Source organism: Puma concolor, chromosome D2 (assembly GCF_028749965.1).
Source record: "Puma concolor isolate L17-30 chromosome D2, mPumCon1.1.hap2, whole genome shotgun sequence".
Lineage (NCBI taxonomy): Eukaryota > Metazoa > Chordata > Mammalia > Carnivora > Felidae > Puma > Puma concolor.
In genome coordinates, this window is record NC_141677.1 from 40,261,142 (window position 1) to 40,285,533 (window position 24,392).

At 57.0% G+C, this 24,392-nt stretch overlaps 1 protein-coding gene and 1 long non-coding RNA gene across 2 annotated transcripts in view; one reads left to right on the plus strand and one right to left on the minus strand.

Moving 5' to 3' along the window:
• Nucleotides 1-24,392, minus strand: part of ZCCHC24 (zinc finger CCHC-type containing 24) — a 63,620-nt gene that overhangs the window by 5,479 nt on the left and 33,749 nt on the right. The window contains exon 3 of the mRNA XM_086680117.1: nucleotides 6,444-6,608. Within this exon, the coding sequence (XP_086536243.1) occupies nucleotides 6,444-6,608 (165 nt within the window). The remainder of the gene's footprint in view (nucleotides 1-6,443; nucleotides 6,609-24,392) is intronic.
• On the plus strand, nucleotides 2,111-5,346 carry LOC147576014 (uncharacterized). The gene is made up of 2 exons (XR_015241669.1): nucleotides 2,111-3,246; nucleotides 4,519-5,346. It is a non-coding gene; the product is annotated as an uncharacterized LOC147576014 (long non-coding RNA).

The window sequence follows — 24,392 nt, forward strand, 5'->3', positions numbered from 1 at the left end:
AGAGCCACACAGAGAAAGCCTGCAAAAAAGGACGGGAGCCTTGGCCTTGTCTCAAGGGGTTTTGAGATGACTGGCTTTCCTGGCCGGGGGAGAGGAGAAAGAGTTTGGCTTTGTGTCAGATTCGGGCTTGAACTACCTACAAGCTGTGTGACCTTGGGCAAGCCACCGACCCTCTGATCCTCAGTCTCCCCGTCTGCAGAAGGGGACATTGATAACACTTTTCTCATGGGGCTGTTGTTACATCTCAGTGAGTAGAAAGAGCATAGCAGATAAAAACTATTATTGTTGCTTGTTATGATTATTAATGGGAAGGGGATACCACCAGGTAAAGAAAGGGTCACTGAAGCCACGATTCCAAGCTTGAAGGCCTGTGAAGGCCCCATCACCTGCTCTCCTAGGCATCTCATAAATACCAACAGCACCCCATGGGCGAGCTAGGGCCGAGGACCTCCCTGCTGGCCAAGCTCCCTGGCTGAAAGAAGGGCTCCCTGACCTTGAGCTGAACTCTGGGTCCCTATACGTCCACCTGTCATCACAGCCGCACAGGCGCCACACACTCTCCGCTTGGCTCCCACAGGCCTGAGAGAGGTAATACTGGGGTCTCCCCTCGTCCAGATCAACTCAGCCTGGTTTCTAGCTCTCCTCCCCAACTCTTCATGCTGGCCGGGGCCCCTCCTTGAACCAGCCTTCCAGGTGGGGCCAGAGATGCCAGAATAGGCAGGCCTGAGGCCACTCTTGCCCCCCATGGTTTACACCTTGCAGAGCACTGCCACACAAATCATACCATCCAACCTGACAGCCTGGCTGGGAGGGGCACATTACTCTCCCCATATGTTACAGATGAGGAAACTGAGGCCCCAAGACATTAAGGGTCTTGCCCTGGGGCCTGCAGCTTCACCTATCTGCCCAGGGCTGTTGGACAACAACTTTCTCCTCCGGAGCCTCAACGTACCCTTGTGTAACCTGGGCGGGAGGTCAATAACATATACCGTATGCGTGATAGAGAGAGAAGTCGGTGTCTTAAAGCACTGTATAACCATCAAGTCAAGCTCTGCGAGACTTAGCAATTGCTGTGTGACCTCCAGAAGTTCCTTAACCTCTCTGTGCCTCAACGCCCTCTTCTATAAAATGGGGCTAATAAGGGCACCTACTTGTAAGGTGGTTGTGAAGAGTAAATGAGTTAATACATACCAAGTTAGCTGGCACATGAAAACCAAAGTGCTGGCCAGTATTAATATCACATATCATTGTTGCTATTATTAGTATTATGTAGGACTGGGGGCAGGCTGGGAGCGAGGGATCCAGCTGAGTCCCCGTGGAAACGCCCTTGCGATACCCTCACCATCCCTCCTCCTTGGCCGTGACCCTATCAGTGTCCCTTTCCCTTCCCTCCATGGGCCGGGGCTCCGCTGAGTGGAGGAGCGCAGGGTGGGGGCGGGGGGGAGCCGCCAGGATGACTCCCCTCTGTGGAAGGAAAACCTTCAGCTGCTGGGATGGATCACCCCAGGGCCGCCCCCACCCCCCAGCAGGGAGGCAGAGCCCTTCAGTGTTTTCTTCTCCTAGGGGGCAGGGGAGCCGCAGCCGGAGCCTGAGGGGAAACAGATGTGGCAGGAGAGGGAGGAGAGGGAACCGGAGGGTTCTCAGGGGATGGATGCCCCACAGGTCAGAGCTCAGGGGGCAGAAGAAATAAAGCAGCTCCTCTCCACCATGGGGGCCTGGGGTGGGCGGGGGGGCAGCGAGGGCCCCAAGTCTTCCTCTGAGCTCTTCAAAGGCCCCTGATTGCTGGGGAGTCGGGTGGGGACATGCCCCTCCCCACCCAGCCTGCAACCCCTCAGAGACAGAGGAGCCAGGTGAAAAGTTCGTAGAGGCCAGGAGAGGAGATTGGGGATGCTAGGTGCTGGGACACTGGGTCCTAGGCCCCCTTAACATTGCCTGGCTGAGGGGCTTGCTCAAGCCCTGTGGTCTCTCTGGGCCTCAGTTTCCCTACTGCACACAGCAGGGTTCAACCAATAGGGCTGACGGACCGAGAGGGGAAGAGCAAAGCCACATGTTTCCGGAGGATCCTTCTGGGTCGGGTACCAGTGCAGAGACTGAGCCTGAGTATGGGGGTGCCCGTCGGGGGCTGCGCTGAGACTGAGTGTGGCAGGATGCTCCAAAGCACAGCTGGCCTGGGGATGGCGGCTCCTTCCTCGTGGAAGGAGCGAGGAGCCCTGCCCTGCCGGATGCTAGGGCAATATAGGGGCAGGGGCCGAGGAGGCTGGAGCCACTGCGGGGAGGCTGGCACCCTGGCCTCAGGCCTGTGGGCGAGGCCGTGCCTTTCTGCTCAGGTTGCAGAGGGTATGGGCATCATAAAGACCAAGTGAGCCTCCCAGACCCCCAGCACCGACCCAAGTCCTGCCCTGACCCGCACAGCTGAGCCCCCTTGGGGGCTCCCCAGCCCAGCCCGCCACCGTGACGTGGCCTCCGTGCTCCCCTTTCCCTCTGGCCCCAAACTTGATCCCTCTTCATGAAACCCAGCTTCTCTACGGACCTTGAGTCAATCACTTACACCCCTTGCCTCCCTTTCCCCCTCTGTAGAAAGGAAAGACAGCAGTGCTGACCTCGTGGGGTAGCTGAGAGGATGACGGGTATTAAGTACTGTTACAATTTTCCCATCCTTGCCCTCTCCCATCACGGGGACCCACCTGCAGCCTCCTCTCTCCCTCCCGCCCCCAGGAGCACGCTGAACCCTTCGCTCCGGCACACCCAGTGCCTGTGCAGCTGAGCTGAGACACGTACTGACTCCCGCCTGGCCTCAGGCCTGGGCCCCCCAGCACTTCAACAGACCGTCTCCAAGCACAGAGGCAAGTTCAACCCCATTTCCCACCCGGGGACCTTGGGAAGAAGACGGGGCTTCTCAGGGCCCTGCTTCTCCTCCCTGTGAAATATGGATGAACAGAACACCCCATCTGAGGACAGAGTATACACAAGGGGTGTGTAGGGACTCAGCAGATGATGCCCAGAGGATGATTCGGGCCAGAGTTTCCCTAAATGCCAGTTGCTAACCCTGTCCGATTGAATCCCGTCGCTGCAGTTGGAGAAGGGAAGGCCTAGAAGCCCTGAACTTGGTCGTCCTTCAGCACCTGCACAGATCTGGCCCCGGAGGAGCCCTCAGCCAAGTGGGTCCATGAGAGAAGGAATGAACCCCTCTGAACAGCACTGGCCATGCCCCAAGTGCCCCTGGGAGCACGGAGTTCAACCCACAAGGTAGTGTGATCATTGTCACACATGGTGGAAACGGTGTCTTGGACTGGCGTCTCCAACCTCAGGAATTGCCGGGAAATCAGGAACCAGGACGCCTTGTCTCCTTTGAACTGCCTACCCCTGGCCCCATTCCCTGGATGTGCCCCCCAAACACTAGGCCCACCCACCGGGTCACCAGGCCTGTCTTGGCACTGCTGGGCCTGGGTGCCCCCCTCTTTGCCGTTAGGATGTGGGCTAGGCTCTGCCCCTAAGGAGACCCCCGTCTGCTGGACCTTGATGGCCAGCTTTGAGTCTCCTTGCCCACCTGTCATAGTGTGGTTGATGGGAACCACAGAAACCCTTGGGGGAGGGGGTGGGGAGGTCTGCAAACAGAGGCAATGGAGGCCAACATGAGGGTCATAAAATCACAAGATGTTTCAATCAGGAGAATCCTCTCAGATGGCTCCCACGTGTGCTAACAGGATAAAGCCCAAACTCCACACCATGGCCTCCGAGCCAGTCCCAGGCGGCCCACCCCCCCCCACCTCTGCTTCACCCCTCAGCTCCACCAGTGCTCTGTGCCTGACCCTGGCCTCCCCACTTCGCACATGCTGTTCCCTCCAGCTCGGCCACCCCCACGCAGCCCCCTGCAAGCCTCCACCACAGCTCAGCCAACATCAGTGCCTCACGGGAGCCTTCCCCAAGAGCCTCAAAGCCCACCTCCCTTCCTGGCCCGCCTCCTCCACCCCTCTGCTCCTGCCATCCTTCTTGGTGACTCGGCCCACACGGGGAAGACTGGCCCTAGCCCTGGCTCCTTAGTGCCCCCGTGCCATCGTCAACGTGACCTTCTCTCCCACTGCCCCCTTGGCCACGCCCTGGACTTGGTCTTCAGACCAAGAGCTGCTCTCTGTGCAGCTCCACCCGGCCTGGGCCCCACCTCATCCTCCCTTCCCATTAGGGCCCTTCTGGCCTCCCTTCCCGGCCATCCGGCTGACATCCCAGGACCACGCACGATCACACTTCTCCAAATATGCCAGCTCTTCAGCCTTCCTCCCTCTGAATCACTGTCCTGGCAAACCTCTGCCCCCGTCCACTGACTCTGGCCCACGCCTGCCCCGTGACCCTGCTGGAGCAAGTCACAGAACCAGGCTGGTGGTGCCAGTTACAACCTCACACCTCCCCGGGCCTGGGACGCAGCTAGATTTCTTTAGGAGGCCCATGTCCTCCGTCCTTCCCCGAGGCCACCACATCCCTCCTCACTCTCATTTCTCCTGAAAACCTCCTGTCCCATTTCAGAGAGAAGACGGAAGCCTTGGAAGTGAAGCTCGTCTTCTTTGTGCCATCAAACCCACCAACCTTCCTGACCACTCCCACGTCCCCCACCTCCCGTGCCATGGTAAGGCATCACCCCCTTGCTCCCGTATCATCAGCCCTTTGCTTCCTTCTGGATTCTTCTCACTTGCCTGTAACATGCTCCAGGACTTCCCGTCTCCATAACACCCACCTCAATGCCACCTGCCCTCCTGTGGCTACTGCCCCATATAGCTGCTTCTCTCTACAATCAACCCCCCTTGAGAGAGTAGACAATGAAGCCTGGCCCAACAAACCCCTCCAACCCCCGTCATGGCTCCACAGCCACGGCCCCAGACAACACGTCCACTAAGAATCGACGTCTCCACTCTGTCCTTACGCCTGACCTGCAGGGCACCGGCTTAGTGGTTCTCAGACCTTAGGTGCAGTTCAACGAGATATCCATGTAAACGTGGCGCCCCGTGAAATTTGAGGACCGCCTCGGTGTTGCCAAATCTCCAGGGCACTTGGCCATGGCCATTATACCAGACATCTCTGCACCAACCACACCTGCCCACTTGAACGGTACACCCCCCCCCCGACCTCCAGGACTCCATGCTCCCCGGTTCTGCTCCGTGATGGATCCTTCTCCTCCAGCTGAGCCCCCAGTGCTGGGATTCTCCAACACATGGACTGGGAATTCTGTCTCTACTTTGTCTACATTCTGCAGGAAATCTCATCCACTCCCTACATACCTCTAAGTCCATGATACCCGAGTATGTAGAAGCCACTGTGACTTCTCATATGAGCTTCAAAATAACAAATCCGACTGCCTTCTTGACGTCCGGACTTAGATTTTTCAGGAACATCTCACATGTAACATGTGTATCAGAGGACTTTTGCTTTTATCTGGGATACCTAGGTCTCACCCTGCCCTGCCCCCAGCCCAGGATGCCCACCTCAGTAAGCGCACTCCACCCACTCAAGGGTGATAGTTCTCCCGGATTCCTGCCTCTCCCTCACCTCCCACATCCAATCCGGTGACATTTTGTGTTGGACTCAGGTCCAAGGCCACCTGCTAGGTTCAGACCTTTCCCAGCGCGCACCGGACGGCATGGCTTTCCCACTGGACTCCTCACTGTTGATCAGCCAGCCCCACCAAGACTAATCTCTGCACACACCCAGAATAATCATCTCAAAGTAAAGCTGAAAGTGTTGTTCCTCGTGGGTTTCGAGAGAGCACCCACACCACCCACCCTATTCCTCTTGCCCTGCTCTCCTGATTCTTCACTTAGGTTTGGGCCTTGAGCACCCAAGTCCTTAAGGCCACGGGGCATTTGCACCTGCTGTACTGTCTTCTTTGGATGGCCTGTAACAGGTCTGGCTTCCTCCCATCCTTCAGGCCCCGGAGTAAACGGGCCTCCTCTTTGCAGCCTGCAGTGAGTACATCCTCCCTGGGATGACACCTCTGTCCCCCAGGCCCCAGCGTGCCCACGTGTACCTTGGCCACCAGCCCCACACTCAGTGCCTGGTACACTGGGGCCGTCCTGTGTACGAGTCAACTGAGTGAGCAAATGAACGAGATACGTGTTCTCTGGAGTGAGTGCCCTGCTGCCCCCCACATCCCCGCTCATCTCACAACAGGACCCCGAGCTCATTAGTACCGAAGAATTCACCGGGGGTCTGCGGTCTCAGGGTCTTGGTGAAATTGCCCCTTTACCCTCCTTCCCTGGGGAAATGGTGCTCCCTCACCCCCATTTCGGATGAGAACAACAAAGGGCCAACCAACGTGGAGAGATCTGGTCTCCTCCTTGTCATATGAAGGAGTAAACCGAGGCCCAAGAGGGACAAAGTCACCCTCCCGCACACCCGAGGCCCTTCAGAGAGCCCCTCCCGCCGTGGCTCCCGCGCTCCCGGTGCCCGCAGCTCACCTGCTTGTGCGGGTACACGTTGATGTGGCACTTGATGCACTCCTGCCCCATGTTGGCCCAGGAGTTCCCGCTCATCCATTTTCTCTTGCACTTGGGGCACTTATACTCGCCGAAACAGCGCTTCTTGCCCTGGTACGGGGTCAGACCCTCGCCTTTGGGGCGTGCCTAGAGGACAGGAAGCAAACGTAGGGCGTTGGGGTCCACCGGCCCAAACTGACGCCCCTACAGGGGTCGCCCGGTCTTCCCCTTCCTCCTTCACACTCCATGTGCAGACACCTTTCGTCCCCATCCAGGGAACACCGGGCGACCCCCAGAGCACACCCGGGATCCCAAGGCTGGGAGACCCACACAAGGGAGACAGAGAACAGAGGAGGCGATGGAGGGTACACATCCTTTCTAGATTTCGGGGACCAAACTGTGTGATGGTGGCCAGGAATTCCTTCTCTGACTCCGATGTCGTAAAAAGGCAGCCAGTGGTCGCATGCACCCGCACACAGGTGCTCTTTGGCCACACGGTGGTGTGGTTTCAAGGGTTATGGCGGGGGGGGGGGGGGGGGGGGGGGCGCGCCCGGGTGGCTCAGTCGGTTGGGCGTCCTACTTCGGTTCGGGTCACGATCTCGCGGTTCGTGGGTTCAGTCCCCACATCAGGCTCCGCACCGGCAGTGCGAAGCCTGCTTGGGATTGTCTCTCTCTTCCTCTCTCTCTGCCCCTCCTCTGCTTGCGCTCTCTTTCTCTCTCCAAATAATAAATAAACTTAAATGGTTATCGGAGAGGCAACGCAGGCACAACGTGTGCAACCCGGAAGGTGTATCTCCCCTCCCCCTGGTCCCGGCCACAGCTCCCCTCCTGGAGGCCTTCTTCATTTCCTTCACACCACCCCGGGATGGGTTCTGCATTTACAAACATACACACCATATAGACACGCACTCACGTCCCCATCCCTCACTCGAGGGACACCTTACACCTTCCGTTCTGCATCTTCCCTTTCTTAGTAAGCTATCTCGAGCATATTATTATTGTGAGATACGCAATAACACACCTCTTCCCTGCATCAGTACAAACGGCCCTGCCGTGTTCTGTTTAACAGCTGTACAGCGCGGCGTCTATGCGAGCTCTGCGGCGCTCGCCAAGCACCACGACAGAGCACCTGGGTTCTCCCACTCTTCGGCTATGGCAGTGCGACAATGCGTAATTGTGTGTGCGTGTGTGTGTGTGTGTGCGTATCACATTTTGCACGCGTGAGGGGACGTGTGGGGGATAAATCCCCAGAGATTAAACCGCGGCGTCAATGGGGATGCGCACTTTCAATTCTGAAGGATAATGACGCGTTGCCCCCAGCCCCCGCCCCCACCACCCTGCAAGGGTACCAACTTAATGTCCCATTCCCTCGCCAGAATCGCTGTCACTGTTGCCAGTCTAAGAGGTAGAAAGTCTTCTCAGAGTGGCTTTGACTTGTCTTTTATTGCAAGAGAGAATTCCCCGTGCATTTAAGAACCACTGTGCTTCCTTGGTTAATGTGTCACGTGGGTTGATGTGTGTCCTTTGTGATCTTTTTTTTTTTTCTGCTGGGGTTTGTTATTTTTCTTGTTGACTTGTAACTGCACTTTACCTATTAAAGAGACTAATTCTCTCCTGTGTGGTGTTTTTGGTTTTGGTTGAAGCAGCTTTAACAAGATATGATTCACAGACCCCACATTTCACCTGTACGAGGTGCACAATTCAGTGGGTTTTAGTACACTCACAGAGTTTTATATTAACCCTCACTGCAATCTAATTTTAGAACATTTGGTTGTCCCCCCCCCCCCCCCCAAAAAAAAGAAACCCTATATCCATTATACCCTTCTCACCCTACCCAGCCCTGGGCAACCACCAATCTCCTTTCTGTCTCTAGAGATTTCCCTGTTCTAGATGGTTCATATACGAGGAATCACACAATAATCATCCTCTTGTGTCTGGCTTCTTTCATTCAGTGTAATGCTTTTAAGGATCATCCACGTAGGAGCACGTCTCAGACCTTTATTCCGACTTGTTGCCAGATACTATCCCATGGTGTGGACATGCTGTATTTTCTTACTTATTCATCAGATGATAGACATTTGGGTTGTTTCTAATTTGGGGCTATTATGAATTATGCTGCGATGAACATTCACGTACAAGCTGCAAGGTGTTTTATAAACTTGGATTAGTCACCTCAGTATTTGAAAATGGGACATTTCAGGGGCGCCTGGGTGGCTCAGTTGATTAAGCAGCTGACTTCGGCTCAGGTCATGATCTCGCGGTCTGTGAGTTCAAGCCCGGCGTTGGGCTCTGTGCTGACAGCTCAGAGCCTGGAGCCTGCTTCCGATTCTGTGTCTCCCTCTCTCTCTGCCCCTCCCCTGCTTGTGTTCTCTCTCTCTCTCTCAAAAATAATAAACATTTAAAAAAATTAAAAAAGAAAAAGAAAATGGGAGATTCCACCTAGAAATTAGGACCACATTGGTCCAGAAATCTCTCAGATGACTATCCACTGAGGCTGAGGAGTGGCCCCATCACAATGACTGCATATCTTCCGTGTTGCCTCTGTTCCAACCAGCTGCTCCTTGCATTTACGTCACGTACTTGGCACTTGTAGGCTTTGGGTCTGACACAGGCTTAAACACACGTTCTCCACTGTGGATATTCAAAGTGTGGGTCCTAGACTGGCATCAGCAGCATTACCTGAGAGCTTGTTATAAATGCATGGTCTCAGGCTCCACCTTAGATCGACTGAATGGGAATCTGCATTCTAACAAGAGCCCCAGGGGATCCACGTGCCATTAAGTTTAAGAAGCTCTGGGCTACAGGGTGATCCGTCTCTACAGTCATGTTTGGGTAATTGCCCATTCACAAAGTAGCACATAAAGGTTAAGAGCACAGACTCTGGACTGAAATCCCAGCTTTGTGATCTTACGCAAATTACTCGCAAAGATAATGACACGAACCACCATCTGACTATTCTGAAGATCAAACGAGAAACATGTAGAACACTTAGAACAGTGCCTGATACCTAAAACAGCAGTATTCGTTATTATTGTTATTTACGAACATAGAATAATAGCAGCACGTAAAGCAATAATTTCTTCCTTCAGGAACCATGTCTCTTATTCCCAAGAGCCAATACCACCACTTGGTGACAGCCTACTAGAATTTCAGGCAAATCACTAAAAAGGGACATATTACTGAGTGTGTAAATCTAAATTTAGCAAGTGACAACAATACTGCCCTGATCTTTTGGGCCTGCTGCCTAATGTCTTTAGATCTTTATTGGCCTTCCTGGCGGCCATTATATCCTGGGGAGGACGTTCAGTCTGAGCTCCAAGGCAGGGCTGGCTCTCAGCACTGGCAGGTCCGTGAGGGAGGCTGGTTATGCCGAGGGGAGCACTCAGCATGCAGTCGGCATCCAGGCTCCAGTCAAATTGCGGTAGAGGGGTCAACTTATGCTTTGAGCTCTGTTGGTCTGAGGTCCGTGGGTGTGCAGTGATCCTTCTGACCCCTTCTGGTGCCACCCTTCCTACCTGGTGCCTGGTACCCGCAGCTTCGAAGCAACTCTAGCTTCTATGGCCTCCCTTCCCAGTAATCCTGAAATAAATACTAGATGCACTCTTTCCCTGGTGTCTCCATTCATAAAGGCACCTACATTTAAAAGGTGCCTTTTAGGATGGGTAGGCACGGGGTGCCTCACCCATGGTAGCCTGTGAGACTCCCTGATTGAAGGGGGAAATGTGGGGGCCATCACCAGTCAGGCCCACTCTGGGATCTGGCCCTACAGGCTTCTTGATTCAGAAACCGACAGGCCCTGCAGCTGGGGCAAAGGGCAGGGGGCAGGGTATCAGAGGGAGGGGGCAAGGCATCCTGGGGTCACTCAGCAGAGTGAAAGGTGAGGAATGGGGCAGAGCCAACAAAGAGTCTCTGCTTCAGAAGGAAACCCACACGAAAAAGATGACACAGAATGTGCACCAAAGACAGAAGCAGGCAGATGAGAGGAAGGAGCGAGGGGAGGGTCGGAAAGCACCACCACACCGTGTAATTAGAAAACCAGCCGTTCTGGAGTCATCCATCAGGGAGCGTGAACTGCTGGGCAGGGCCCAGGGACAGGGGCTACCGCCTCCTGCAGGACCAGATGTCCTCAGCACCCCATTCCCACCCTGCCATCAGGCCAGGCACTGGCACCCCGCTGCGTGGGACATGGCTCACACCATGGATGCCACGGCCAGGTGCCGGTGATCACATTCTGCCTCTGCTGGGACTATCTGGGGGACCCCGAGTGAGTTACTCAACCTTTCCGTGCCTTGGTCTCCTCATCTGGAAACCAGGATCATGGTGAGGGCCCGCCTCCCCAGGCTGCTGGAAGGATGGGAGGCATTCATGCATATGAAGGTGTTAGCGGACAGCTGGGCATTACAAGTGCTCACTGAGCATTAGCAATTTCAGGATGATTTTTCTCCTGGGGCTGGTGCAGGGAGGGGTAGCAGCTGCCTTCGGGGCAATGCAGAGGCTAGGGCTGAGACCCAGGGGGGTGTAAATCACAGGAGGAAAGCTCCCGAAGATGGGAGGGCACCTGGGTAAAGGGTGGGCCCACTATCCCCAAAGATGGAGGCGGTGGCAGGCAAAACAGGGACTGCATTAGGTATTTTCACCTTCTGGAATTTTCAGGGAAGAACCAAGAAAGACAGGGGAAGGCCGCGGAAGCTCTGTGGTACTGCTGGCGGAGAACAAAGGGAAGAGCAAAGAGGGGAGACGCTTACAAGGGGCCACCTGTGTGCGGGGCTTTGCGCTCAGGGCTCCACAGCCTATCAGGCTCCCGCTCGACTCTTCCCATAACCCTGTGGGGCAAGGAATATCATCAACCCATTTAACAGATGGCAAAACTAAGGCACAGGGAAGGGGCAGGACTCGCCAAACAGCTTCCAGTGTCTGAGAAGCAGGACTAGGCCCAGTGGGCTTTTCCACGAGGCTACGTTTGGCTTCCCTTTTCTGTCTGTCACCCCCCAAATGTGTCTCTACCACAAAGCTGAGGGCTGTACTCAGAAGAAACGTCCTCAGCCCCTCTGCTCAGCCCAGCCTGGCGCCTCTGCCCTCCTGCGGGTCACAGGGGGAGAAATGGCCTGCAGGACAGGGGTAAAGAGGCAGTGGAAGCCGGGGAAGACAGGCCAGAGGGCAGCTCTCAGCTCAGCAGCAAGAAGCCGCTTCCTGGAAGGACTTACTCCAACACTGTTTATGCTTACAGAGCAGGGCAGGGCCAAAGGGAGGAGGAATTTTTGATGGAACAAAGACTTCTCTACCCCCCACACTTTCCCCCTGCCTCCTCCCAGAAAGGCCAGCCTCTTCTCATAAACTTCAACATGAAACAGACGCTGACTGCCGACGGCTCTGCAGGGGCCGCCACCCGCCCGGGCTGGGAACGATGCCAGGCCTGACCTGCTCTCCTGACCCGGGCCCCTGCCACGTACGGCTCTGGGGAATCGCATCAGCCCCGGGCACAGCTCACTGGTGCTCGACACCACCCTGATAGCACGGACAGGCCCTCTGGGGGCCAGAGAGGCAAGATGACTGGCTCAAGGACACACAGCAAGCCAGGGACTGAGCCGGGAGGAGGGGTTGGATCCTCCGGCCTCCAGACCGTGGCTGGAATCCTTGCGGAGGGCAGCCTGGGAGGTGGGCGGTGGGGGCTGCTGTGGGGGTAGAAAGGAGAACCTGGGCCAAGCAGCAGCTGAGAGCAAAGCTGGGCAGGTTGTGGGCAAGCCTCCTGCTTGGGAAGAGACACAGATGATGCTGACACTATCTGGGCACGGCTCCCTGGTTTTTTTTCCCAACAGCTCATGAGATTTCTTATGGTTGATGGTAAGATGGTGAGCTGCCTGTCACTGGTGGTATGCAAGCAGAGGTTGTGTAAACCACTCTCAGGGAGGCTGCCAAGGGGACTTCTGTCTCAGTCAGACAGTTGGACCAGGTTACTGGGAGGGCGCTTGTAAGTCTTGTTGCTGGAGAGGGCCAACTAGCAGGGGTGGAGACAGGGCACTCCCAGACACCACCGGGAGTGGGGCCAAACAGGTATATTTCCTGCTAGATCCCTACAGCACAATTTGGTGAACAGCCTTCCCGCAGCTTTTAGAAATGACCGTTCCCCCAGCAAATCTATTTCCGGGCAGCCGTCCTAAGGAAACCATCAGAGATATGGACCAACAGGGTGTTCAAGAATGTTCAGCATTGTTTATGACGTGAACAGCTACAATGAGCTAAACATTCAACACCAATGCCCTGGTGCCCTCAATGATGTTACACCCTTCGGCTGAATGACAGCAAAGCCGTTGAGATGCTCATGAGGAATTTTTTTGAAGGGTTTGGGGAAATGCCAATAAAGAAAACAGGACAAGGTGACAGGACATGGGCTGCTCCCAGAGTAAACCCATAAAAAGGAAAAGGGTGCACGAAAAGGGCCGGCAGGAAGGCAGAAGCCTTCAGAGGTTGCCTCCGGGAGACAGGATCCTCTATTCTAATTAAGGAATTGTCTTTAATGAGTAGGTGTGACTTTGGCGGTTCATCCTGCCGCTCCCTGGCCTGCGAGCCCCTCCTGCCCACGAGGGGGCGCCCTATGCTTTCCCAAGGTGGTGGCAACCCATCAGAGATGGCAACTCTACCCATACTTGTCCCCCACTTTGCCCCTGCAGGTGTGGCCACTGGGGCTTGTTGGACCCTGGCCGGCCTGCTGCTGGTTCTGTTGGCCTGCACTCATGTCCATAGGGTGGCCCTGCCCCCAGCCACCCAGCAGACTTCCCACCTCCTAGATTCCATCCACTCCCTCAATTTTGAGGACAGCTGGGAAGTATCCGCACCTGTCACATGACATAGAACTTGGCTGGTCAGTCTGCCAGTCCCTGCCCCTGTTTCCTGGAGTCCCACCCAGAGTGAGTAAGCCTTGAGGGTGAAGCTTGCTGTCCTCTTGCCCCTTTTAGATGGAGTCCCTTTTGCAGGGAGAGGACACTGTCGCCTTTGGTAGCTTGTGGCAGAGAGTCCCAGGGACCCTGGGCCCAGGAGGGGGCAGCAGGGTGGGCCTGCTGAGGCTATGTCCTCTGCATGTCAGGACTCCATGCCGGCTTCTGTTCCCAAGGATGCACGGGCTCTGCTCCCTGGATATAGGGCTCTGGCTGTGGTCCCAGCTGCAGGCCTCACCCCAGCCCTGGCCACACCACCTCTGCCTGCCTGGGAGAGCAGCCTACGCCCAGCCAAGCTCTGGGACAGAGTAACAGCCACACTCTGGTCAGGGCCTTTGTATTCCTACAACCCCTACCTTATGAGCTAAATATGATCAGTCCCAGGTTCAGACAAGAGCACTGAGGCACGAAGAGGTCAAAGTCACTTGCCCAAGGCCATACTGCCAGCAAGTGGTGGAGTCTGGATCTGAACCCAAGCCATCTGACTCAAGCCCACTCTCTCAACTGCCCTGCAACATGCCAGGATTACACACAGATAAGGAACCCGCCCAGCCAGGATAGGAAGAAACAGGAAACGGCTGCTACGGTCATGGGTCCTGGCATGCTGGGTGGCCCTGGGGGTGTCCCTTCCCCTCTCTGGGCCTCAGATTCTCCATCTCCAGAGTGAGGGTGGCACTGACCACCAGGCAGGGTCCTCTCCGAGGTCCATAAGTCAACGTGTGCCTGGCAGGCCCACTCACACTCCCCTCTCTGCTGTGGAGCTCTAGGCCGGCCCATGGTGCATCCAGCTGAGAGGCGAGGGCCGGAGCCAGGAGGAGCAGGGGGAGGAAATAAGGAACAGATGGGCTCCTAACCGGCTCCCTGTCCCACCCTGTCTGCATGCTTTCTTGCAGGCGGGTGCCTGGGTACTCCTGGCCCAGGGTTGGGAGAGGAAGAGCCCCGGGTCTGAGAAGTGTGAGATGCCCTTCCCCACAGAGGCTGAAGGGGCAGGGGTGACTGGTGCATAGTCCCAGGACCCCTTGTGCAGTTTCGCTGGCCCTTCCTAGATAGTTCAAGAGGGTTCTGGGGGCTCTTTCTGGATGCTAGGGCCCCCCCCCAGAGGGGGGCACTGCCCCTCTCCTGGATCCCCCTCTGTTGAGCCCCCCAGCCTTTCTCAGGCCTACCCTTTTGCCCTCCCTACTGTCTGTCTCGAGATTGGGACAATGGGGAATGAACAGGGGCTGTGGCCAGACGCCCGGGTTTGGGCCCTGGTCCTCCCATGCTCATCTCCAGTCTCTTCGCCTGCAAATGAGGGGGCTGTTCTGGAGAAGCTGAGACACTGACATTTAGTGAGCACTTACTATGTGCCAGCTGCTTCCCAACGGCAGCCTCTCCATTTGATGGAATTGCAAAGCGAGGCCAAGAGAAGTCAAGCAACCTGTGCAGCACCCCACAGCCATGGAGCCCAGATTTGAACCCAATCTGCTAGCTCCAAAGCAACGCTTTCCTCCTTCTGCACAGCCGCTCCATGAAATGGCTGTGAGAAAGTTAGAGAATAAGCCTGTTCCCAGAACGACCCCACCTCTGACCCCCAGCCCCTGGCCATCAGCTCAATTACTCAGTCATTCAACTAACATTTCCTGAGCACCTACTCTGCGCCAGGCTCGGTGGAACATTCCAGGAAGACAGATGAGGAAAGTTCTCACAGTGGGGCCTGCCAACAGGGCCAGCCCTGCGACCCTTTCTCCAACTGCGGCCCACACTGGTTATGGACACCGGCAGCCACACGCTCTGGCCCAAGTGGGACTCAACACCTGCAGAAACAGTCGTGGACCCATGTCCTCAGGCAGAGACCACATTTCACCCTCCAGGTGACAGGCACGGAGCCAGTGCTCGGCACTGGAGATTATCTCTAATCGATGCAACAGCCCTCCAAAATCATCACTCGTAACCCTAATGACAGATAAGGAAACTGAGGCTTGGGAGAGGGGCAGCGACTTGTCTGAAGTCACATAATGAGTAAGCAATGGGGCCAGGTTCTGAGCTCAAGTCTGTCCAGGGTTGACACCCACGCGTTTCCTTCTCCTGTGCTCTGGGACACTGCTTTAGGGACCCTCCAAAGCCCCCCACACTCACATGTCCACGCACACACGGCCCACAGAGGCAAGCAGGACTGGTCCAGGCAGCTGCAGGCTCTGCGGAGGCCCCAGAGGAAGCAGGGATCAGAGGGACAGGTGGGCTGGGCCACACGGCCTGTGGGCTGCCGGGAGGGAGGGGGGACGAGGCAAGAGGCCACCCTGGGTTTCCTCTGGAGCCTCAAGGGCCCCCTTGTCTGAGCACAGGCGTCCTCGTCACCTCCCCCGGGGCCCCCTCCCCTTTTCTGGGTTCCTGCCGCAGCACAGCATGCGCCCAGAAAGCCCAGCCTCTTGTCACCCCTCCCACCCCGTTCCCAGCCCAAAGCCACCGCAAAAATGCCATCCTGATTCCACAACACTAGGGTTTGTCAAAGTGCCGGGGAACAATGGAAGCTTTCAGGAAAACCCTGGGGAGGGGGCATGGAGTGGGGGTGTGGAGAGGAGGGAAGGGCCGAGAGAGAGAGAGAGAGAGAGAGAGAGAGAGAGAGAGAGAGAGGAGAAAACAAGGGGGAGGCAGACAGAGGCAGGGAAGAGAGGTGGAGTGACATCAGGAAGAGGGACAGGGAGGGTGGGGAAGGGTGAGAGTGAGCAGGACGGAGCAGAGTCTGGGAGAGGAGGGCCACAGAGTGACAGGACGAGGTGAGAGAGGAGGCGGGAAACGAACTACAGCGGAAACGACACCCGGAGACCAAGCCCCTCCGGGCCCCGCACCCCACCCCCATGTCTCCAGCCCGGTGCCTGTGCCCTGAGGAGCCCTGGCAAGGAGGCGGCAGAAACCCCTCTCTCCAAACCCCACCCCGAGGCCAGGCAACGTGAAGTGCTTTTGGGCTAAACTTTTTGGAAAGCCAAGACTTTTTAATCACATGAACAACCACTCCCTGAGTTATCTGTTTCCTGCTTCTGGCTTTCCTCCACCAGCAAACCACATGGATCAGAGCTTAGGGGCGGGGAGGGGAAGAGGGGCCGGTCCAAAGGGGTGAAAAACATCCGAATCATAGCGATTGCAAAAGATCTGGATTTTCCTCCCCTCCCGCGGCTGCAAAGAGAACCACTGCCCATCCCGCGGCCACTGTAGGAGATGATTGTAAGACCCGCAACCGCCCTGCGGTTTGCCCATAGCTGGATGCTACTGAGTCGGACAACCATTTGCTCCAGGTCCCTGCACGTCCCTGTCTGGGTGGCCCATTTGCTCTGCAAGCCCTTTCTTCTGACTGCCGCCTCTCCCACTCCAGCCACAACCGGGGTTCAGCCAGGCAGTCTCCCTGTGGTTTAATGACCACAGCAGGCTGGGACACCCCCACTCCCTGCCCATCAACCTGCAGGACTGAGGCAAAACACCAAAGGCTCCTTCCCCATCAGGCCCAGATGACCTTCTTCTTCTTCTTCTTCTTTTTTTTAAAGGTTTATTTTTTTATTTTGGAGAGTGAGAGCGAGAAATGATCATGAGTGGGGCAGAGGCAGAGAGAAAGGGAGACAGAGGATCCGAATCAAGCTCTGTGCTGACAGCAGCCAGCCCGATACAAGGCTCGAACTCATGAAACAGGAGATCATGACCTAAGCGGAAGTCGGGAGGCTTAACCGACTGAGCCACCCAGGTGCCCCCCCACCCAGATGACCTTCTAACCTCGGTTACTTGGAGGCAGCTATGCCCGCCTACAAAACTTACACTCAACGACAACAAAATCATTTTTTTGCAAATGCTGTGTCCTTCTTGCTCCCCACCCCCCAGGCCCATGCGTTTGCTCCTACTGTTTCCTATGCCCCAAATGTTCTCTACCTCGTGAATGCCCAGGTATCCTTCAAGGCCAAGCTCAAAGGCTCCTGCCTCCCCACTCCTAGACAGAGTTAACTGCCCTCCTTGAGGTGCTTACTTCATCTTCTGAGTCCCAGGCTCCTGCACTGACAACCCTCCCCCAGAGAAGGCCCCAGCTCCCCAAACTCCCAGGGGGACTCTGCGGTCTGCACCACTGGCTTGGCTGTGGGTCATGTCCCGCCCTGACCCTGCCTCCAGCATGCCACAGATTTCATCCTGAATTTAACCATTTCTGCCTTCTTATTTCCCATCAGTCTAGAAGGGTGCCGTGGGGGGCGCCTGCGTGGCTCAGTCGGTTAAGTGTCTGACTTTGGCTCAGGTCATGATCTCGAAGTTCATGGGTTTGAGACCCGCGTCAGGTTCTGTGCTGACTGCTTGGAGCCTGGAGCCTGGAGCCTGGAGCCTGTTTTGGATTCTGTGTGTCCCTCTCTCTGCCCCTCCCCCGCCTTCAAAACATGGTTTAAAAAAATTTTAGAAGTGTGCCACGGTCAAGCGGAGCACTCCGTATCTCCTGCTTCCCTCTGAGCACCCTGGGTGGGTCTTAGAGTACATGGACCGCTGAGGGGACACTGGTATGAGCAGTGCCCGTGATGGGTGAAGCATGCAGGCCGGGGCTAAGGTCACACACCAGAGGTGGCAATGCTGGGGCTGGGCCTGGTGTGGATCCTCCTCTCCCAGAATGCCCCTCCTGGGCTGCACTGACCACTCTGGAGGGCTGCCTCAGGCCGGCAGCACCATTCCCATAGGCTGGCTGGTCCCCAGCTCTACATCTGAGGCCGTCCCTGGCAAGGCCAGGCCACATGTGATCAGCCCAGCCCTACCTTGCTGGAGGAAGGCTCTGTACTAATCCTAGGGGAGCTGCTGGGGACAGGAAGGCGGTAGGATACGAAGTGGCAATCTTAACCTGGGATGAGGCTTCGGTGTAAGGGCCACGGCCCTGGGAGGAGGGGACAGGGGAACTCAGCTCAAAATAGCAATGGGGAAACGTGTGGAGGGTGGCTGAGAGCCAGAAAAGAAACCTGATCTACCCTGGCCAGTAAAACGCTAAAGTCAGCAGTTTGGGGTCACTCTGGCAGGGGCCAGGGCTGGGGATCCCTCGGTTGCCTGGAGGGGCTGTCCTCACATCAGCCCCTCCTCTCTCTGGGCCTCGATCTCCTCATCTGACCACAGAGAGGTAGAAAGAGAAGCAAGCTGTCCACCTCTGAGAGCTCACAGCAGGTGAGTGCTGGGGCTTGAGTTGCTCAGGAGACCACAACAGCCACAGACAGGAAAGGACTGTGCCAGCGCTGGCCATGCACCTGACTTGCAGGTAAGCTTTGTTGTGACCCCGTTTCCAGATGAGGAAACAGAGGCCCAGAGGGGTTTAGTCACCTGTCCAAGGTCACCAAGCAAGTAAGAGGCAGGCCTTGAACCCCGGTCTTGCTGGCTGTTGTCCAATTCCCTCATTGCCAAGCGAGGTCCAGAAGACCACGGTTTCAAGGTCACCTGTGGCAGCTGTGATTGGGCAGAGCAAAAGTTAAGAGGCTCCTGGGGGCCAGCCCAGGTATCTACCAGCTTTTACTGGGGTTCCACTGCGTCAGATGGTGTTGGAAATCAGAGAATGGGCTACGGGCAGAAGGGTGGGTGTGCCTGTGGACACGTGAGTGTTTGTGTGCAGGCACGCATACGTGTGCCTCTCCTGGTCGCTGCCAGGCATCAGACCACAGCACAAACCTACCTGTGGTCTTCCTCTTTGGGGTGGGGCCCTAGCAGAGGAAGAGCTGCTCTTATGTGACTTTTCCAAACGTTTACAAGGAGGCGGCAAGCCTTTCATTCCTCACCCCCACAGCCCAGGCCGCAGCTGACCTTGCTTTTCCACCCAGGGACTGAAAACATCTTCAAAACCGTCCCTTCCCCACTGTCCCCAACGGCAAGGGTGCTCAGCGCAGTGTGGCTCTGCACGAGCTCTGCTTTGTGCCCCCAGGTGCCCCGTTCCCCTCCCCGGGTCCCAGGTTCCCCAGCTATACAAGCCTCCCAGTTCCTGCCTATGTGCAACGTAACCTCCGCCAGCCGTTCTATCCCCGGTATAACCCCTACAGACGGGGAAGGCACAGAGAGGTTGGGAGATTTGCCTAAGTTTGCACAGCCAGGAAGTAGGAGATCCAAACCCAGGCCTGGCTGACTCCGACAGTGCCACGTGCCTCCCAGAGAGCCTCCAGCTCTGATTTTTTTGGGGTGCAAGTGTCCTTGCGCTTGTCTGTGGGCAGCCCCACAAGACAAATAACCCTTCCGGTGCCCTGAGAAGGGAGGAAAGAGAGTGTGTACCCATGTCAGGAGAGGAGGCCTAGCTACTGGTACTCCTTCTCATGTTCAACTCTGTACACACCTGTCTTGCCATCCGGAATACCTCATCTCCAAGCCCAATCCAGGGGGGGCTTACCCCCTGGAAGCCTTCACACCTGTGAGGGAATGCGGTGTACCTGTGCCCTGCAACCTGTGCACGGGCCCCTCTGCTAGGGCTCTGGGCCAGATCCTTTGAGGCGCTGACACGGTGGCATGAGCCAGACAGACGAGGGACCTGCCCTCAGGGTGGTGTGGGAACCAGGCTGACCAGTGCTAACTATCTCACTCAATCAGCAGAGTGGTCAGACCATCGACCCATTTCCTTTACCGGGGAACGAAGGCTCCTTTCCAGGGTCACACAGTGGCCTTCCGTTTCCCTGACTCCAGATGCCCAGGCTCATAAGTCTAGAGCACGGGTTGTTCCTCAGGCTTGAGCATGTGTCAGAGCCCCCTGGGGAGTTCGTTAGAACACAGGCTGCTGGTCCCAACCCTGGGGGTGCAGAACCAATAGGCCTGGGGCGGGCCTGGGAATCTGCATCTCTAACAAGTTCCCGGTGCTGCTGCTGCTGCTGCTGCTGCTGCTAGGCCGGGGACACACATTGGGAACCGTTGCTCTAGATGCGACTGCTGCCAGTCTGTTAGAGGAGCAGCGTCCATCGACACTGTCTTCTGTACCCTGCCCCCCCTCCCCACAGGCCCCTTCTACAGCCCTGGAAACCGAGGCACAGAGAGAAGGCAAATGACTAGCGCAAGCCATGCGGGGAGTGAGGGTCAGCGCCGGGAATGGAGCGCTGGGCTCCTGACCGCCGGAGCTGGGCTGGCTGCGGGACAGTCAGGCTGCTGGGCTGGAGCGGGGCGACGGCTCTTTGAACATGGGACTGGCGGCGGAGGTGGTGGCGGGGTGCTGGGGGAGGGCTGGCCTGGCTCTCCTGGCTCAGCCCCAAACCTGGGGCTCCTCGGCATCTGGAAACCATCATGGGGAACAATGAAGGGAGCAGGGGGCCTGGCTGCTCAGGGCTCTGGCCCCGTCTGTTCAGGAGAGCAAAGGAACTCGGGGCCTACAGGCATCTCCTCCCCACCCCCCACCACGGCTGTCTGCCTCGGCCCTGGCACACACAGCTCCCAAGGGGCCCAGCTATCAGGAAAAGTCAGTCCCTGAGCTACAGATGTGGGGGCGGGAGGCCAGGTTGGGTGCCCAGAAGTCAGGAGATTCTGGCTCAGCTCCCTGCCCAGGTTGCAAGACTCCTCTGTAAGCTCACTACTGTGGCTCTCTGGGTCTTGGTTTCCCCACAGGAACCTCAAGTACCACCCTGACCGGGCTGGCGGCTTACCATATACTGGCATGTATGTGACCAGCTCGGTGGCTGGGCCCAGGCTGTCCCTGGGGGTCTCACTTGTCCTCTGCAGGCCAGTGGGGGCCAAACAAGCGGGCTTGGAGTGGGGAAGGGACTGAGGAGGAATGGTCTCTGCGTGCATTTACCCCTCTCGCCACAGGGTCCTCCATTCAAGCCCTCAACACTTCATGTATCGAGTGCCAACTATCTACAAGGCACCGGAGCAGGGCGGCTAACAAGACAGCTGGAACCCTGGCCCCCAGGAGCTTACCGTCAGGTAGGAGAGAAAAGACCAGCCATCTCGTTCAAGGAATTACATTTGGGAGAGAGGTCTGGTGCCCCCACAGACTGGAGGCACAGACCGGCGGGGCCTCTCCTTCACAGAGGGGAGCCACACGCCGGGTCTGCCCCAGCCGCTGAAGCCTCATGACTTAGACTGTCATCCCAGCCTCAACACGCCGCACCGACATGCTCTGTGGCCTGAGACCAGCCCTTTCCCTCCCTGGCTCTCAGTGTCCCCCTGTGTCAATGAGAGGAGGGAACGGCACCAGGAAGGGCCGGTGTTGCGTGCTGTGTGTCCGCTCCCACCACCTGCTACCAGAGGACCGTGCTGAGAAGGATCCTGCAGCTGTCCCCTAGCTCTGCTCAACAGGCAAGAATGGCGTGACTGGGGTGATGACCGCCTCGCGATGCCTACGGGCTGGGAGTGACAGGCCCACGTGACTTGTGTGTTGGCACACAAGTTGGCATCACTTGTGTGCTGGCATTCCTGGACTAGGTGGTCCCTGAAGATCCTTCCGGTGCAAACGTTCCACGGGGAGATAGCGCACAGGCTGGAGGAGCAGAGAGAGTTCGAGTCCCGGCATGGGCTCTGGCTTGCTGTGAGGCCGAGACCACAGCTTCCTTCCACCTCTGGGCCTATAATAGATGCTAGTCTTGCCCTGTCTGTGCCACGTGGCTGTTGGGCCTTCAAAACGTGACCCCAGATGAAGCAGCGCTTTTTTTTTTTTTTATGTTTATTTATTTTGAGAGAGAGAGAGAGAGACAGAGAGAGAAAGAGAGAGCACGTGCTGGGGAAAGGCAGAGAAAGAGGGAGAGAGAAAATCCCAAGCAGGCTCTGGGCTATCAGTGCAGAGCCTGATGTGGGGCTGTATCCCAGGAACCTGAGCCGAAGCCAAGAGTTGGATGCTGAACCGACTAAGAAGCTGCCCAGATGCCCTGATGCAGAAGCACTTTACGACGCTTCCTGCAGGAAGCCCAGCTCTCCCGGCAGACATACCCCTGCCCACTGCGGGCCACTGTGCTTTGCACATCTCTGTTGGAGGTATTTAGGATGCCCTGCTTGGCTGGTGTGTCTGTTGCCCCCTCCTCCGTCCCCTCCCCGGGGACAGAGACCGTGTGGGATTCTTCTCTGATCCCAGGGCCCAGCACGGGTCTGGCACAGAGCAGGGAGCCTCTGGGGAGGAGGGTGATGGACAAAGTGACCATTTTGGACATTACTCTCAGCCTGAAAAAAGTAGCTGGAGGAAAAAGTCAGAAGGGGTTGGGGAGACATGGGGAGGGGGGCGGGCAGCAGCCTGGCGACTTCCTGGACAAGCATGCCGGCTGATGTTCCTGGTCCTCAGTGTGGCTATTGTCCCCGCCGGTCCAGAGACTGAGCTCAATAGGGCCTCTGTCCCTCCTTGGGCAGGCCGGCCCTCTCGGTGGCATCCCACCCGGGCAGCTGGGAGGCGAGGGCCGACACTTCCTGTCCCCACTGCAAGTGTTCAGAGGGGCAGGGGGAGGGGGGGTTCAAGACAAGTGCCCATCTATGTCCCCCAGAGGAAGGCTGCCCAGCTGGGGGAGGAGGTGGGAGAAGGGAGACCAGTGCTGGGGACTTGCTCCCTCCTGTGTCTCAGCCCCTCTCCTCCCAACCAGCCCTCCCTCTGAGCTGGAGCTGTCAGGAGGGTCACTCTGGCCTTCCTGCCCTTCCTTGCCTCCCCTCAGGGCCTCTGTCTCTACTGTTCCCTCAGCCAGGACTGCCCTTCCCACAGGCCTCCCCGATCACTTGTTCCTTGCTTCCTCTGTCTCTGAGCAAGCTGTCCCTTCCTCAGAGGGGCTGTCCCTGACGCCTTCTCTGGACCTGACCTAACCCTACAGCACATCCATTTGTATCGATTGTCATCGATCATCCCACAACAGTGGGATCTGTCATCCCACAACAGTGTGAGCTGCATCCTTCTCTTGTGTTTTTGTTCACCACGGCATGTCCCTAGCACCGGGAACAGTGCCTGGCACTCAAACACACGCCAAAATCAACTGATAAAAGTAACACACTTGAACGGTGATCTACATGTTGAGAGATGGGCTCTGCAAGAGTAGAGCCCTGTGTTTGGGGAGGACGGGACCAGGATGGCTGGGGAGGAGGCCACAGGAATTCAGGAAGAGCCAGATGCGGATGAAGTGGAGTGGGGTCCCTGTGAGAAAGGCATTTGGGGCAGAGGGCTGGGGTGGCAGGAAGCACAGGGGGCTTCCCGAGAGCCAGACCACACAGGGTCCTGGGGCTACACTGCAGAGTTGGACAGGAGTCCAGAAGCCATGGGGCTCCAGGGAAGGGTTTAAAATCAGGGGTGGCAGGACTAGCCTGGCATTTCAAGCAGGTCTCCAGCAGGACGCATGAATAACGGATTGAATGGTGGGGGCAGGGACCAGATGTGGGGACACCAGCTAGGGAGGGGCTGTGGCCAAGTGCTGGTGAGGGGAGTTGCTGGTAAAGTCTGGGGAGGGGTGGCAGAGAGGAGAAAGGTGGGGGGCTCTGGAGACAAACAGGAGACAGGGTCCCCCCTAGCCCACCCCGACTTGGGTCAGCCCTTGGGAGGGAGAGAATGACTCTGAGGTTGTCTGGCCTCAACCATCCTGTATGGCTATGGGGTTCCACCAGGGGCCCCCTCTCCGCTGATGGTTGGGAGAGGGGAAGAGGGAGGGGAGGACCAGGGGAGGGTGATGGCGGTGCCCTGCGTTGACAGTGATGGATGGAAGGGGGACTGGCCGTCACTGGGCAGAAGCCTGTGGTAGATGTCACAGCCTCGTGACAACTATCTGTCCTGGCTCTTTCCCAGAGGCCTACCCTTAAGAGTTGCCTATAAACCTGTCACCTGAGCCTGTGTAAGGTGCCCTCAGGGATAGGGTCCACCCTGTCCCAGAGCTGATGTGGAGGTGGGGCCAGCTACCCCGTGGCAGTGCTAAAATTACACATACACACACACACATACACACACACTCACACGCAGATTCCCCTGTCAGGTGAGCAAAGAGGCTCAGTGCAGGAGGGGCCACACTGGAAACAACCAGACCGCGAGAACTCAGGTCCAAGGCGCTCCCACTGCTCCAAGTTGCCTTCGAGGCCCCAGAACAATTGATTCTTCAGAGCCCAGAAA